At 37.2% G+C, this 17,097-nt stretch overlaps 1 protein-coding gene across 13 annotated transcripts in view; it reads left to right on the top strand.

Moving 5' to 3' along the window:
• Positions 1 to 17,097, top strand: part of LOC307186545 (uncharacterized protein) — a 1,017,825-nt gene that overhangs the window by 376,991 nt on the left and 623,737 nt on the right. For 11 of the 13 annotated variants that reach the window (XR_013828391.1, XR_013828392.1, XR_013828393.1 and 8 more), the window contains one exon: positions 6,853 to 6,902. The exons of the other annotated variants lie outside the window; for them this stretch is intronic. Coding sequence is in view for 8 of the 11 variants with exons in the window: in XM_079921774.1 (XP_079777900.1) it covers positions 6,853 to 6,902 (50 nt within the window). In the remaining 3 variants the exon portion in view is untranslated. The remainder of the gene's footprint in view (positions 1 to 6,852; positions 6,903 to 17,097) is intronic. 13 annotated transcript variants of the gene reach the window in all.

Genomic DNA, 17,097 nt, shown 5'->3' with positions numbered 1-17,097 from the left:
AGGTGGTGTGGGTTCGATCCCTGGTCAGGGAGCTAAGACATGCCTCACAGCCAAAAAACCAAAACATAAAACAGAAGTAATATTGTAACAAATTCAATAAAGACTTTAAAAATGGTCCACATCAAAAAAAAAAAAAAGTGTTGCCATTTGCAACAACATGGGTGGACCTGGACATATTATGCTTAGTGAAATAAGTCAGAGAGAGAAAGATAAATACTCTGTGTTATCACTTACATGTGGAATCTCAAAAGATAAACAAATTAATGTAACAAAACATAAACAGACTCACAGGCATAGAGAACAAACTAGTGGTTATCAGTGGGGAGAGTTAAGAGGTGAGGGGCTAGAGAGAGGTAGGAGATTAAGAGATACATACTACTACATATAAAATGAACAAGCTCCAAAGACATATTGTACAGCACAGGGAATATAGCTAATATTTTTATAATAACTTTAAAAGGAGTATAATCTATAAAAATATAGAATCATAGAATTGCTATGTTGTACACCTGAAACTTATATAATATTATAAATCAACTGTACTTCAATTAAAAATATATAGATAAATATTCTAGGACATTAAAAGCATGGCACAAAATTCAGAAACACCAAAATGTTAGTGTTCATTTTCTGAAATATCAGAGGGATTTATATTTATTTGTTAAATATTTCAATTTTATTTGATTTTTTAACAACAAATACCATGTAAGTAATAAAAAATTTTTAAAGAAGAGATAAAAACATAAAAAGGAACTAGAAAGAAATTCTGGAGCTGAAAATTACAATAACTGAAATGAAAATCTCAGTCGATGGATTCATAAGCAGATTTAAGAACCCAGAAAAATCATAGACCTTGTTGATAGGGTGGACAATTGAAATGATCAAGTTTGAGGTACAGAGAAAAAATAAGATTGAAGAAAAATGAACGGAACCTGAAGGACCTTTGGTAAACCATCAAGCAGACCAACATGCACGTTGTGGGAGTCCCAGGAAGAGAAGGAGAGAGAAATGGGAAGAGAAAAAATAATGTCCCCAAACTCCCCAAATTTCCGTGAAAGGCGTGAATATAAACATCCAAGGAATCCAACAAATTCTAAGCAGGGTAGATTCAAAGAGACCTACACTGAAGCACACTGTAATCAAACAGTTGCAAGCCAAAGCCACAGAGAGAATCTTGAAAGCCACAGAGAGTTATATACAATGGAATCCCCAATAAGATTATCAGCAGATTGTTATCTGAAACCTTGGCGGTCAGATGGCAATGCATTGACGTATTTAAATTGTGGAAGGGTAAAAGCTATCAATCAAGAATCGAGCAAAACTATCACTCAAAAATGAGGGAAAAGGGCTTCCCTGGTGGTGCAGTGGTTGAGAGTACGCCTGCCGATGCAGGGGACACGGGTTCGTGCCCCGGTCTGGGAAGATCCCACGTGCTGTGGAGCGGCTGGGCCCGTGAGCCGTGGCCGCTGAGCCTGCGCGTCCGGAGCCTGTGCTCCACCACGGGAGAGGCCCGCGTACCGCAAAAAAAAAAAAAAGAGGGAAAAATTAAGACATTCCCAGATAAACAAAAGCTCAGGGAGTTCATTACCACTAGACCTGCCCTTGCAAGAAATGCTAAAGGGAGATTTTCAGTTTGAAATGAAAGGACTCTGCTGTCTAGTTACTCTAGACAGTAACTCAAAGTTGTATAAAAAAAAAGGGTCTTTGGTAAATGTATTCACATGGATAATTAAATATTATTAATTTGATTTGTAACTGTACTTTTTGTTTTCTGTGTTATTTAATGAATAAAAACAATAATTATTAGTTTATGTTTTTGGACACACAATGTGTAACGATGTAGTTTGTCACATCAGTAACAGAAAGGGGGTAGGGATAGAGCTGTATTGGAACAGAGTTTTTGTATGTTATTGAAGTTAAGCTGGTATAAACTTAAATTAGAACGTTGTAACTTTAGAATGTTAAATATAATCCTCCGTGGTAACTATAAAGACAGAAAGTAGAATAATGGTTGCCTGGGGCTGGGGAGAGTGGAGAATGAATGGGGAATTATTGTTTAATGGGTAGAGAGTTTCAGGTTTGCAAGTTGAAACAAGTTCTGGAAATGGAAAGTAGTGATGATGGTTGTATTAACAGTGTGAATATACTTAATGCCACTGAACTGTATTCTCAAAAATGGTTAAAATGGTAAATTTTAAGTTATGTATATTTTACCCCAATTTAAAAAATAAAAAATTAAAATAGAGTTGGCAGTATGAATTTAAGATGAGAACATTCATTATGGTTTTGTGTCTTTTGTTTACTCCAGTTTATTTGTGTGGACGCAGGCACAGATTCAGCGAAGATCTGAGTTTCTCAAGGTGTAAGACAATAAGGTTATGTGAGAAAAGGGTCAAAGAGTTTTAAGAGTATGCTAAGGATGATGTTAATGACTGATCGTGGAGTGTAAGATGATCACTAAACTCTAGCCAGGCTGGTAACAGGAGAAAGTAGGAAACAGCAAAGGGGCCCCAACCCCTGTGAATCCACTTCCTTTAAAGTCTTCCTGGAAGTTCCAAATACTTACATTTTAATGGCCAGACTTAGGCATGTGCTATACATAGCTGTAAGGGATTCAGGAAAATCTATTTTTTTATTCTGAGGAGCAATGTGTCCTGCTAAAGCCCCTGCTATTTAGTACGGAAGAAGGGGAGAAGGCATGTAGAAAGCCACTAGCCTCTTCTGTCACAGTATGAAATAGTGTCCTGCTTAATGAGTCTCTTTGGGAAAAAGGATTACAGACAAAGTTGATTTAGCTTGGGGGGAAGGGGATATTCTCCTTTAATCAAAGCTAGGCACAAGGCCATTTAGGCAAAAAATGTGAGTTACAGTTATACAACAGTATGTTTTTTGCTCATCCATTTGTCATCTTCTCCCTCAGGCGTATTTATCTTTCAAGTTATAAGTATCTTCATGTATTTCTTATCTCTTTTTTTACAGAAGCTTCTTTCAGGAAAATATCTGATAGACCCAATTTCATTATAGCTTAAATGACTGATAAAGTTTAGAGTCACTCATCTGAACAGTGTAAACATTTTGAAAGGGGATGAAACCTTAAGCTAAAAGGTATGACATCTCACTAGAGTGGGTCCCTAGCTTAGGAAGTAGAAATAGTTTAAAAGATATGGGGAGCTCCCAGTACCGTATGTAATGATGCCACCTTGGCCATTCCCTGTCTGAATGTTCCTATGGATATCACTGGCCAGAGCTACATGGTTCCATCTTTCAGACTGTCAGCCTGGCAACAGCTATTAAATTCAGTCTGAGACCAAATAAAATGGAGTATTTTGCCTTTAGATTTAGTAAAGGTTAATGGCATGAAAGATTCAGAACTCACTATCAGATAGCTGTGGGACTCAGACTTCTCACAACTCAAAGTGAGTGCTGGGAAGTTGAGTTAACCTCAAGGCATCCAGCAGAATTGGCTTAGGACAAGTTTTTGCTTGTGACAGAAGTACATTTCCTTTTCTGCTCATTGAATAGCCAAATAGAATTGACTGATGGTTTGCCACATGCCACCAAGAGATATCTTAGTACATCTGATAGATTACAGAATAGAAATGCTGCTTAACATGAATTTTATTGCATCTCAGCACCTGCTCCAGCCAACAGTTATTACCGTCAAGGGGAGGCTGTGCTCAGATAATCATTATTCCTGTATCTTTGCATTTGTGTTCTGCAGACCACTGTGCAAGGTAAAATTGATAAATGGAGGCACTGATTGTGAGTGGCAGAAACCTGTGGCTGCAAGTCCTTTGCAAGCCTGGAATATTAGGAGAGGTTGGGAGGGGGGGCATTGTTTATGTAATTGGAATCATTGTCTAGATACACCAGCCTTTCTCTCTCTTCTCTCTGATTCAACCTTTTTCCCTCCCATCTTCCCTCCCCCATCTTTCTCTGTCTCTCTTCTCCATTAATTTTCAGCAAGATCTTTTATTTTAATAAGAGACAGGGAAAATATGTAATAACCAGAACAAAAACCACTAGGTCAAAAATCCAACTCTCCAGTCAATAGGATAAGTGCTAGAATTGTATCAATAGAATCCCATGTATTAGACACAGGGATAATATTCACTCAGATAACCAGAACCGCTGTTAAGATAATGAAATTCCTCCTTACCAAATGGTATATATCTGCTGACCCAAGCCCTCCGAACATATCCTTGCCACAAAATTTCCCGGTGGGTCCTAAGACCCTTGAGACTGCCTCTTTATCTAGAAACTAAAGAGTTAGACCTTGGCATGGCAGGGGGCCCGCAGAAAGGAGCTCCCGCTGTCTAATCTGATTGTTCCAAACCCATGTTATATCGGTTGTTAACTGCCAGAATTTTTAACTGCTAGAATGCGCTCCAAAGACTCGAACAGAGAAGGCTGCTGTGGGGTAGGAAAAATGAAATGAATTGCTCCTATGTAATGCATGGGCTTTTTGTTCTTCAGTGCAAAACTAGGCATTTAGCTCTCTTGGGCCTTTGGTGAGGAGCTGAATCAGTATTCTCTCACTTATCAAACTGTTTTTAGGCAAAGAATGGCAACTGTGTCTGAGTATATGAGATAAAGCAAAAGGACATGCTCAATTCATGGGTCAGGGATGCTTGCAGATCATTTTGTGTAGCCTATTGTAACCCTTGCACCCTTGGTTTATTAATCTGTAAAGTGGATTTACTACTACGTATCATTATTTGTAGGTGTCCTCTTATTGAGAAGGTCCCAGGGGCTTCCAGAGGAATTCAAATTTTACCTGTTGCATATTTCTTTCCTCCAAAATTCAATAGGTATAAAAATGTATCCTATCTATTTAGCAAGATCCATGTCTTTTCAATCACAGTTAACAATGTTATTCCTGACAGAAACTGCATCCTCAGCCATGTTATAATGTGCATATCTTTGAACCATTTGTATGTTGTGTGTAATTGGGTCTGTACAGATTAAAATAACACTGAGAGAGCCAATTTAAGCCCTGAGATGAATGAGCCTGAGCATGAGAGACATTCTGGCACACACACACCTAGTAAATACTGTTGTTAAGTTTGCAGTGGTTGTGATGGAATGTGCAGCTCAGGCACTTTACCCTCCTTAGTGCAGAAGTAAATTGTCAGGGCTCTCGCACAGCTCCAAGGGGATTAAAGGAGAGGGAATGGAAGACCTTGTGAAATCTGATAGCTACCCCCTTGGTACCCTGAGATGCAAATATACCAGTAAAAAAGGCTAACATTTTTGCTGATTTTAGCCTTGTATGCTAATTAAATACATGCAGTTGTTTAGTGAAAGGAAATCAGAAAGGCTTTCAGCATGTTCAAAATGGGATAGGACTAGAAACAAGTCTGCTATAAATAGTTCATGGATGAGATATGGTTAATGATGGGAAATTGCTGAAGATTAGGCTCATGATGGTAATTAGATATGTATTCTCCTCAAAAATTCACATTAAGTAACAAACATATTAGCATGATAAGCTCATTGTAGGGACAATCTCCTGAGGAGCCTTAAAAATTACTGACACCTTGGTCCTACCCAAAGAGATTCTGATTTATTTGGTCTGGAGTGGTCTGTGTATCAGAATTTTTAAAATCTCCCTGGCAAATTAAAAAAGATTTTTTCCGCCTTTATCAAGGTTATCACTGACAAACAAAGCTGATACATTTAAAGTACAATGTAATGATTTGACATATGTATACACTGTGAAAAGATTCGCACAAATTAATACATCCATCACCTCACATAGTTTTTGTTGGTTTCTTTGTGTTTTTCTGTTGAGAATGCTTAAGCAAATTTCAGTTATACAACAGTACACTAAACTGTATTCACCGTGCTATACATGAGGTCCTCAGAATTTATTCATTTTATAACTGACAGCTTATAAACTGTCAGTTTACCAACCTCTCCCCATTTCCCCCCAACTCCAGCCCCTGGCAACGACCATCCTAGTGTCTATTTCTATGAGTTCCTATAAGTGATACCGTGCAGTATTTGCCTTTCTCTCTCTGGCTTATTTCACTCAGCATAATGCTCCTGAGGTTCATCCATGCTGTGCAGTCTGGGTTGAGAACCACTGGGTGAGAACCACATTGAACCATTTAGTTCAGAATAAGGTGTCTTATTGACACAAATGCTTTAAAAAGTATATTACAAATATACATATATTTTTATATTATATAGTTGCATCTTATACGTTTTTCAAGCTATAAGTGACTCAGAAAATAATTGTTTAAAACTTTTAAGGCTTAGAAACATTTGAATTCAAAGACTGAATTTTTAATGGAAAATATCTAGAAATATTTTCATAGCTTAGTTTAAAATTATAGTGCATAAAGTTTATAGAAATTCAGAACTGTATCTATTTTGGTTTTTATAGTATCTATAAGAAAGCAAAATTTCTGAGCACACACAGTTAATTATTTTAATGAGGAATGTTTTCCTGCAGGCACTTAGCAAAAGCAAAGGTATTTCTATGTAACAAAGTAATATTTGCTTCTCATTGGAAGAGAGACAGTAATCGAGATACATTGAAGATAATAGCAGATGAATGCTGATGAAGGTTTGACTGATTTAATTAAGAACACAGTTTTTCTGAGATTCAAACCTGCTCTGTATCAGAGGTGATGATGATCATTTTGACACATCAAAAATTCTATGAGTTGAGTGAAGTATATTGGAACTTTGACGTCAGAGAAAGGCTTTGATGTAATTATTTATCATTGCTTGGCTCCTGGCATAAAGAATAAAGTCACTTCATTAGCAACTTAAAACGCTGTTGGTGGGGCCTATTTAAAATGTCCATTAAAAAGCATTGTAATACACTTTTTTTTCTTCCAGAAATAAAATCAACTTTCTTACTGTTCTTGAACAATCTGAGTAGGAAAAATGTGAGTATTTATTTGTTTACTTTTTAAGTTTTCACAAATTAATCTTTTTTATTGAAGTATAGTTGATGTATAGTATATAAATTACAGGTGTGCAGTATAGTGATTCACAGTTTTTAAAGGTTATACTCCATATATAGTTATTATAAAATATTTGTTATATTACCTGTGTTGTACAATATATCCTTGCTAGCTTATTTTAAACCTAATGGTTTGAATATTTATTTAAAATTTTTTTCGTTTTTATCTAAGTATAGTTGACATATAATATGTTAGTTTCAGGTATACAATATAGTGGTACAACATTTATATTCATTATGAATTGATCACCACAATAAGTCTATTAACGATCTGTCACCATACAAACTATTTCAATGTTATTGACTATATACCCTATGTTGTACATTACGTCCCTGTATTTTATAACTGGAAGCTTGTACCTCCTAATTCCCTTCACTTATTTTACCTAACCTCCACCCCTCTCCCCTCTGGTGATAACCAGTTTATTCTCTATATCTATGAATCTATTTCTGTTTTATTTGTGTCTTTTGTTTTGTAGATTCCACATATACGTGAAATCATATGGTAATTGTGTGTCTCTGTCTGACTTATTTCACTTAGCATAATACCCTGTAGGTCTGTTCATCATTCATGTTGCCATAAGTGGCAAGATTTAATTCTTCTTTATGGCTGAGTAATATTCCATTGTGTGTGTGTGTGTGTGTGTGTGTGTGTGTGTGTGTGTGTGTGTAACATTTTCTTTATCCATTCATCTATCAATAGACTACTTAGGTTGCTTCCATATCTTGGCTGTTGTAAATAATGCTGCAATGAGTGTATAGATGCATATATCTTTTCTCATTAGTGTTTTTATTTTCTTTGGATAAATACCCAGAAGTGGAATTGCTGAATCATATGGAAATTCTATTTTTAATTTTTTGAGGAACCTCCATATTATTTTCTATAGTGGCTACACCAGTTTACATTCCCACCAACAGTGCACTAGGGTTTCCTTTTCTCCATATCCTCGTCAACACGTGTTATTTCTTGTCTTTTTGATAATAGTCATTCTGACAGGTATCAGGTGGCATTTCCCTGATGATTAGTGATGTTGAGCATCTTTTTATGTGCCTGTTGGCCATCTGTATGTCTTCTTTGGAAAAATGTCTATTGAAGTCCTCTGCCCATTTGTTTAATGAGGTTGTTTGTTTTTTGATTTTGAGATGTACGGTTTCTATGTATATTTTGGATGTTAACCTCTTATTGGATATATCATTTGCAAATATCTTCTGTAGGTTGCCTTTTCATTTTGTTGATGGTTTCCTTCACTGTTCAGAAGCATTTTTAGTTTGAGGTAGTTCCACTTGTTTATTTTTGACTTTGTTGCCCTTGCCTGAGGAGACAGATCAAAAAAAATATTGCTAAGATCAGTGTCAGAGAACATACTGCCTGTGTTTTCTTCTGGGAGTTTTATAGTTTCAGGTTGTACATTGAAGTCTTTAATACATTTTGAGTTTATTTTTGTATATGTTGTGAGAAAGTAGTCCCGTTTTATTCATTTATTCATTTTATTCATTCAGTCCAGTAGTCCAATTTGCTGTCTAGAAACTAGACGGCAAGTGGCTGTCTGGTTTTCCAAATGGAATTTATTGAAGAGACTGTCTTTTCCACACTGTATATTTTTGGCTTCATGGTTGTAAATTAATTGAGCATAAAAGCATGAGTTTATTTCCTGACTCTGTATTCTGATCCATTGATCTATGGGTCTGTTTTTGTACCAGTACCATACTGTTTAGATTACTGTAGCTTTGTATTATGATTGGAAATCAGGGAGCATGGTACCTCCAGTTTGTTCCTCTTTCTTAAGATTTCTTTGACTATTCAGAGTTTTTTCTGTTTCTATACAAATTTTAGAATTATTCTAGTTCTGTGAAAATGCCATTGGTATTTTCATAGGGATTGCATTGAATCTGTAGATTAACTTGGGTATTATGGTCATTTTAACAATATTAATTCTTCCAGTCCGAGCTCCTTTCAAATTACTGCTTCTACCCTGGGTCCTGGAGTGTGTAAGATTTTGTGTACATCCTTTAAGAGTGGAATCTCTATTTCCCACAGCTCTCTGGGTCACCTAAAAGTAAGACCCCACTGGTCTTCAAAGCAAACATTCTAGGAGCTCAACTTCCTGGTCCAGGACCCCCAGGCTAAGGAGCCCAATGCAGGGCTCAGACCCATTGTTTCTTGGGGAGAACATCTGCAATTCTTATTATCCTCCTGTTTGTGGGTCACCCACCTGGGGGTATGGGTCTTGACTATATTCACCTCCACCCCTCCTACCTGTCTCATTATAGTTCCTTCTTTATATCTTTAGTTGTAGGAGATCTTTTATGGTAGTTTTGGTCTTTCTCATCAATAATTGCTCTGTAAATAGTTACAATTTTGGTATGCCCACGGAAGTGAGTGCAGCATCTTCCTACTCTGCCATCTTGATGAGGCCTTTTTATTTTTGTATATCTGTTATAAGTTTCTGGTTTGTGGTTACCATTAGCAATCCCACTCCTGGGTATATATCAGGAGAAAACCATAATTAGAAAAGATACATGCACCCCAATGTTCATTGCAGCACTATTTACAATAGCCAGGACATGGAAGCAACCTAAATGTTCATCGACAGAGGACTGGATAAAGAAGATGTGATACATGTATACAATGGAATATTTCTCTGCCATAAAAAAGAACAAAATAATGCCATTTGCAGCAACATGGATGGACCTAGAGATTGTCATACTGAGTGAGGTAAGTCAGACAGAGAAAGACAGATATATGATATCACTTACATGTGGAATCTATAAAAAGGGTACAAATGAACTTATCTACAAAACAGAAATAGAGTTACACACGTAGAAAACAAACTTATGGTTACCAGGGGGTAAAGTGAGGGGATAAATTGGGAGATTGGAATTGACATATACACACTACTATATATAAAATAGGTAACTAATGAGGACCTACTATATAGCACAAGGAACTCTACTCAGTTCTCTACTTATACTCTGTAATGGTCTATATGGGAAAAGAATCTAAAAAAAGGGATATATGTCTACGTATAACTGATTCACTTTGCTATATACCTGAAACTAACACAACATTGTAAGTCAACTATACTCCAATGAAAATTTAAAAAAAAATAGTCTGGAGCTGCTAGATGCCATGATTCTTTCTGCATGCAGAGAGCTACTTTGGGAATGAAGCCATCCCAGAAGAATGCAGGGTCTAGAGACAGAATGTGAGACATAGTCCATGATGATCTTGTTTGATTACCTGCATCCAGCCATTTCTGAATCTTAATATAGCCATGAAATTTTCAGTTATGTGAACCAATAAAGTCCCTTTTTATTTCTAAAAGAAAAAACCATATGTATATAGCAGTCTATTTTAAGTTGCTACTCACTTAAGTTTGAGTTCATTCCAAAAGCACTACATTTTTACTGTCTGCCACCCCCCATTTTATATATATGTGTGTGTGTGTGTGTATACACACACACACACATATATATAGTTTTTATTGAAGTATCGTTGGTTTACAATGTCGTGTTAGTTTCAGGTGTACAGCACAGTGATTCAGTTATACATATATATGTATATACATGTAAAAGAATATATATATATATTCTTTTTTCAGATTCTTTTCCCTTGTAGGTTATTACAAAATACTGAGTATAGTTCCCTGTGCTATACAGTAGGTCCTTGTTGATTATCTACTTTATATGTAGTAGTGTGTATATGTTAGTCCCAACCTCTTAATTTATTCCCCCCACTTTCTCCTTTGGTAACCATAAGTGAGTCTCTTTCTCTTTTGTAAATAACTTCATTTGTATCTTAAAAATTTTTTTAAAGAGTCCACATGTAAGTGATATCATATGATACTTGTCTTTCTCTGTCTTGCTTACTTCACTTAGTATCATAATCTCTAGGTCCATCTATATTGCTGCAAAAGGCATTATTTCATTCTTTTTTATGGCTGAATGATGTTCCACCGTATATATGTATACACCACATCTTTTTCTATTCATCTGTTGATGAAAATTCAGGTTGCTTCCATGTCTTGGCTATTGTAAGTAGTGCTGCAATGAACATTGGGGTGCATGTATCTTTTTGAATTATAGTTTTTTCTGGATATATGTTCAGGAGTGGGATTGCACGATCATATCATGGTAACTCTATTTTTAGTTTTTTAAGAAACCTCCATACTGTTCTCCATAGTGCCTGTACCAATTTACATTCCCACCAATGGTGTAAGAGGGTTCCTTTTTCTCCATGCCCTCTCCAACATTTAGTATTTGTAGACTTTTTGATAATGGACATTCTGAGTGTTGTGTGGTGATTCCTCACTGTAGTTTTGATTTGCATTTCTCTAATAATTAGTGATGTGGACCATTTTTTTCGTGTGCCTATTGGCCATCTGTATGTCTCCTATGAAGAAATGTCTGTTTAGAGCTTCTGCCCATTCATTTCTTGACTGGATTGTGTTTTTTTTTTGATATTGATTTGTATGAGCTGTGTGTGTATTTTGGATATTAAGCCCTTGTTGGCCACATTGTTTGAAAGTATTTTCTCCCGTTCTGCAGATTGTCTTTTCTATCTTGTTTATGGTTTCCTTTGATGTGCAAAAGCTTTTAAGTTTAACAAGGTATCATTTGTTTATTTTTGTTTTTATTTCCATTACTCTAGAAGATGGATCCAAAAAGATATTGCTGCAATTTATGTCAAAGAGTGTTCTGCCTATGTTTTCTTCTAGGAGTTTTATTGTATCTGGTCTTACATTTAGGTCTTTAATCCAGTTTATTTTTGTACATGGTGTTAGAGAATGTTCTAATTTCAGTCTTTTACATGTAACTGTCCAGTTTTCCCAGCACTACTTATTGAAGAGACTGACTTTTCTCCGTTGTATATTCTTGCCTCCTTTGTGTTAGATTAATTGACCGTAGGTGTGTAGGTTTATTTCTCGGCTTTCTATCCTATTCCATTGAACTATATTTCTGTTTTTGTGCCAGTACCATACTGTTTTGATGACTGTAGCTTTGTAGTCTGAAGTCAGGGAGCCTGATTCCTCCAGCTCTGTTTTTCTTTCTCAAGATTGCTTTGGCTATTCAGGGTCTTTTGTGTTTGCATACAAATTGTACATTTTTTTGTTCTAGTTCTGTGAAAAATGCCATTGGTAATTTGATAGGGATTGCATTGAATCTGTAGATTGCCTTAGGTAGTATACTAATTTTAACAGTATTGATTCTTCCAATCCAAGAACGTGGTATATCTTTCCAACTGTTTGTGTTGTCTTCAGTTTCTTTCATCAGCATCTTATAGTTTTCTGAATACAGGTCTTTTGCCTCCTTAGGTAGGTTTATTTCTAGGTATTTTATTCTTCTTGATATGATGGTAAATGGGATTGTTTCCTTAATTTCTCTTTCTGATCTCTCACTATTACTGTATAGAAATGCAGCAGATTTCTGTCTATTAATTTAGTATCCTGCAACTTTACCTAATTCATTGATGAGCTCTAGTAGTTTTCTGGCCCCATTTTATATTTTTGATGTCATATTTTACATCTGTTTATTTCATGTATTATTTCATTATTTATTTTAGATATAGATGGTTTGACTACCCTTGTCTTTTAACCTTTTATAGATGGTTTATTCACTACATTTTGTATATATTTGTCTTTACAAGTGAGATTTATTTCTTTCATATTTTATTGTTTCTAGTTATGGCCTTTTCTTTTTCATGTAAGGAAGTACCTCTAACATTTCCTGTAAGGCTAGGTTAGTGGTGATGAATTCCTTTAGCCTTTGCTTGTCTGGGAAACACTCTATCTCTCTTTCAATTCTGAATGATAACCTTGTTGAGTTTTGGATGTAAGTTTTTTTTCCTTTCAGTACTTTGAATATATCATGCTATTCCCTTCTGGTCTATAATGTTTCTGCTGAAAATCGGCTGATAGTTTTAAGGGGTTTCCTTTCAATATAACTAGTTGTTTATCTCTTGGTGCTTTTAAGATTCTTTATCTTTCACTTTTGGAATTTAAATTATAATGTGTCTTGGTGTGGGTCTCTTTGGGTTCATCTTGTTTGGGACTAGGTGCATCCTGGACTTGTATGTCTGTTTCCTTCACCGGGTTAGGGGAGTTTTCAGCCATTATTTCTTCAAATAGTTTTTCTCTCTCTTTTCTCATTCTGGGACACCCATAATGCAAATGTTAGTACATTTAGCCTTGTCCTAGATGTCTTTCAAACTCTCCTTATTTAAATTTTTTTCTTTTGCTGTTTGGAGTAATTTTCAGCATCATGTCTTCCAGATTGCTGATCAGTCCTTCTGCATCCTCTAATCTGCTGTTGGTTCCCTCTAGTGTATTTTTTTTACTTCAGTTGTATATTCTTCAGTTCTGATTTTTTTAAAACACATTTTCTATCTCTTTGTTGAAATTCTCATTGACTTCACACAGTCTTCTGAGTTCAGTGAGTATCTTTGTGACGATTACTTTGAACTCTTTATCTGGTAAATTATTATCTCCATTTTGATTAATTTTTTTTCCTGAGGTTTTGTCTTGTTTTTCCATTCAGAACATATTCCTTTGTCTCCTGATTTTGCCTAACTCTTGGTGTTTTTTTGTGTTTATTAAGTAGATCATCTCCATCTCCTAGTCTTGAAAGAGTGGTGTTACGTAGAAGGTGTCCTGTGGGGCCCAGTGGTACAGTCCCCCTGGTCACCAGAGTCAGGTGCTCCAGGGGTTTCCCCTGTGTGGGCTGTGTGTGCCCTGGTGTTGTGGTTGGGCCGCAGTTGCTGTGGGTGTGCTAGTGGGCAAGGTTGGCTCCTAGGCCAGCTGGCTGTGAGGCCCAGCTGCAATTGTTTTGGGTGCTTTGGTGTGTTGTGCTGATCTCCTGGAGCAGGAGTTTCTTTGAAGAGGTACCAGTGCTGGTCAGGGCTGCTTCCCTGGTGGGGTGGCCTGTAAGCCACCTTGGAGGAGTGCCAGTATGGGCAGGTTGGGTGGGGTTGGTGCTCAGGGGAATACAAGGGTGAGGTGCACCATCATGTCAGCTATGTTGATAGAGAGTGACAGAAATAGCACCAGCCAGTGCCGGGTGAGCTAGGTAGGAGTGTAAAAATATGGCAGCTACCTTGTAAATTCACAACCTGCCATTGAGCTTTGTCTTAAAATTCCAAATAAGTTGAAGGTCGATAATCTCTTTGATTTGTGGAAATTACTGGTATGTGAGGAATTAGAACTTGTACAGTGTATTGTATAAAGTATTTTTTTCTGAATGTATAATAACTTCATATTGATTGTGGAAGAAAAATGGCACCTACCAGTACTTTTGACTCCAGAGAAAGTTCCACTAGATTTCTGCCCCTCCAGCACATGCTTTAAAATTTGTCAGTGAAACTTCTCATATGACCTAGCTGCCTTTCAAGCTGCTGCCTCTGTACTAGAACTTGGAGCAAGTGTGTTGTATGTGACCCTTCAAGAGCAGAGTCTTGGTTTCCCACAGCCATCCAGCTCTCCTTGACGTAAGCCTTGCTGGTTTCCAAAGCCAGACGTTATTGGGGCTCATCTTCCCAATGAAGGTCCCCTGGACTGGGGAGTTGAACATGTGGCTGGGACCCCTTGCTCCTCACCTTGGTTGTGTTATGTTTCATGCTTGTGGGCTGCCGCACCCGGGGTGTGGGTTCTGACCAGATTGTATCTCTGCTCCTTTTACCTATCTTGATAGGGCCTTTCCTTTAAATCCTTAGTTGTAGAAAATTTGTTCTTCTAGTCTTCAGGTCATTCTCAGGGATAGTTATTCTATATGTTGTTGTAGTTTAGTGTGTCTGTGGGAGGAGGTGACTTAAGGATCTTCCTACTCTGCTATCTTGATCTGGGCCTCCAAAAGTGTGAATATTTAAATTGCATTTTCATTCTCCATTAAGACAGTAAATTCCAAGGCTAAGCATTCCTAGGCAGCCCTCATCTGCCAGGGATCTACTTCCATCTCAGCATTGCTGAGAAAACAGTTTATTAAGGGAAAACTATATACCACTTTACACCATGGAATGGCCTGATGGTTGATGGACAGTACTCTTTCAATGTTGTCAACAAACATGTGTTTTAGAGCTAAAAATAGCTCAGTTTTTTAGAGTGCCATTCCCTAGTACAAGAGGTTTTTGATTTATGGGTAGTTTTGAAACAAACTCTTCATTTTACAAGAGTCTCAGTAAGGGGTGTTGCAAGGCATTTTTGTAAAGCTGATATTATTGTCTCCAAACTGAATCCATAAGGACAAAGTGAATCCCTAAGGATTTCAGTTTTTTCTTTCTTTCTCATAATAAATTCTACATTTTATTTCCTCAGCTTATGTGAGGGTTAATTTTATGTGTCAACCTGACTGGGCTAAGGGATGCCCAGATAGCTGGTAAACCAATATTTCTGGGTGTGTCTGAGAGGGTGTTTCTGGGAGAGGTTAGCATTTGAATCTGTAGACTGAATGAAGATAGCCCTCACCACTGCAGGTGGGCAATATCTAACTCCCTGGGATCCTGAATAAAGACAAAGGACAGAGAAAGGGTGAATTTACTCACTTTGGTTGAGCTGGGACATCCGTCTTCTTTTGCCCATAGACATCAGCGCTGGCTCTCAGACCTTTGGACTAGGACTGGGAATTCTACCATTGGTCTTCTGGTTTCATAAGCCTTCAGACTCTGAATGAATTACACCACTGGTTTCCTGGTTCTCCAACTTGCAGATGGTAGATTGTGGGACTTCTCGGTCTCCATAATCCAATTCCTATAGTAAAATTCCCATATATATCCATCTATAAGATACTTGTTCTGTCTCTCTGGAGAACTCTAACTAATACAACTTATACACCATAAAAATATTAGGACCCTTGAACATCATTCTGAATTCTCTCTTGATTCTAGGCTGACAGCATCTAAGCCTTGCACATTGTAGGTGCTCAACAGAGATCTCTTTGAATAAAGAGAAGGAGGAGTAAGCCAAGATTTACAGAAATAAAGAGGGAAAAGTTGTGATTATCAACAAGGGACCTTCATCAACCTATTACCATTTCTTTTTCTTCTTTTAATGAATTCCAATCCTTATTATTCTTAACTGGACCATTCCTGAGACATAGAAAGCGCTATTTCTCTGTTTCCCTGTACTTCTAAACATTACTCAACACTAATCTATTTTATTCCTTCTTGTAGTCTCGTGTGAGGATTTTTATTTGGCCACGCTGCACAGGTCTTAGTTCCCCAATGAGGGGTCAAACCTGTGCCCTCTACAGTGGAAGTGCTGGGTCCTCACCACTGGACCACCTGGGAATTCCCTCATATGAGGATGTTTAAGTGTCTTTACTCAGCATCATAAAATGTTAGAAGCTAGGCTTAGGAGAAAATCATGAGATAAGGATTTAAAGAATGTAGTACAGATGATCTTCAAGATGGCAGAGGAGTAAGACATGGAGATCACCTTCCTCCTCACAAATACATCAAAAATACATCTACATGTGGACAACTCCTATAGAACACCTACTGAACACTGGCAGAAGACCTCACACTTCCCAAAAGGAACAGATACCTGAGAGCGACCTACATGCAGAAGTGGGGCCAAAACCAAAGCTGAACCCCAGGAGCTGTGCAAACAGAGAAGAGAAAGGGAAATTTCTCCATGCAGCCTCAAGAGCAGCAGATGAAATCCCCACAGTCAACTTGATGTACCCTGCATCTGTGGAATACCTGAATAGACAGCAAATCATCCCAAAATTGAGGCAGTGGATTTTGCAAGCAACTGTAGACTTGTGGTTTGCTGTCTGTGACTGATTTGTTTCTGATTTTTATCTTTATCTTAGTAGTTTTTAGTGCTTGTTATCATTGGTGGATTTGTTTATTGGTTTGGTTGATCTCTTTTTTTAATTACTACTTTTTTATTTTTTTATTTTAATACATTTTTATAATAATTAAAAAAAAGTTTTTTTCCATCCCCCTTTTCTTCTGAGCCATGTGGCTGACAGGGTCTTGGTGCTCTGGCCTGGTGTCAGGCCCAAGCCTCTGAGGTGGGAGAGCCGAATTCAGGGCACTGGACTACCAGAGACCTCCCAGTACCTAGTAATATCAATCAGTGAGAGCTCTCCAAGAGATCTCCATCTCAACGTTAACCCAGCTC

Source organism: Stenella coeruleoalba (assembly GCF_951394435.1).
Source record: "Stenella coeruleoalba genome assembly, chromosome: 5".
In the NCBI taxonomy this organism is placed as follows: domain Eukaryota; kingdom Metazoa; phylum Chordata; class Mammalia; order Artiodactyla; family Delphinidae; genus Stenella; species Stenella coeruleoalba.
Note: the sequence above shows the minus strand (reverse complement) of the source record. Positions and strands in the feature narration are given on the sequence as shown.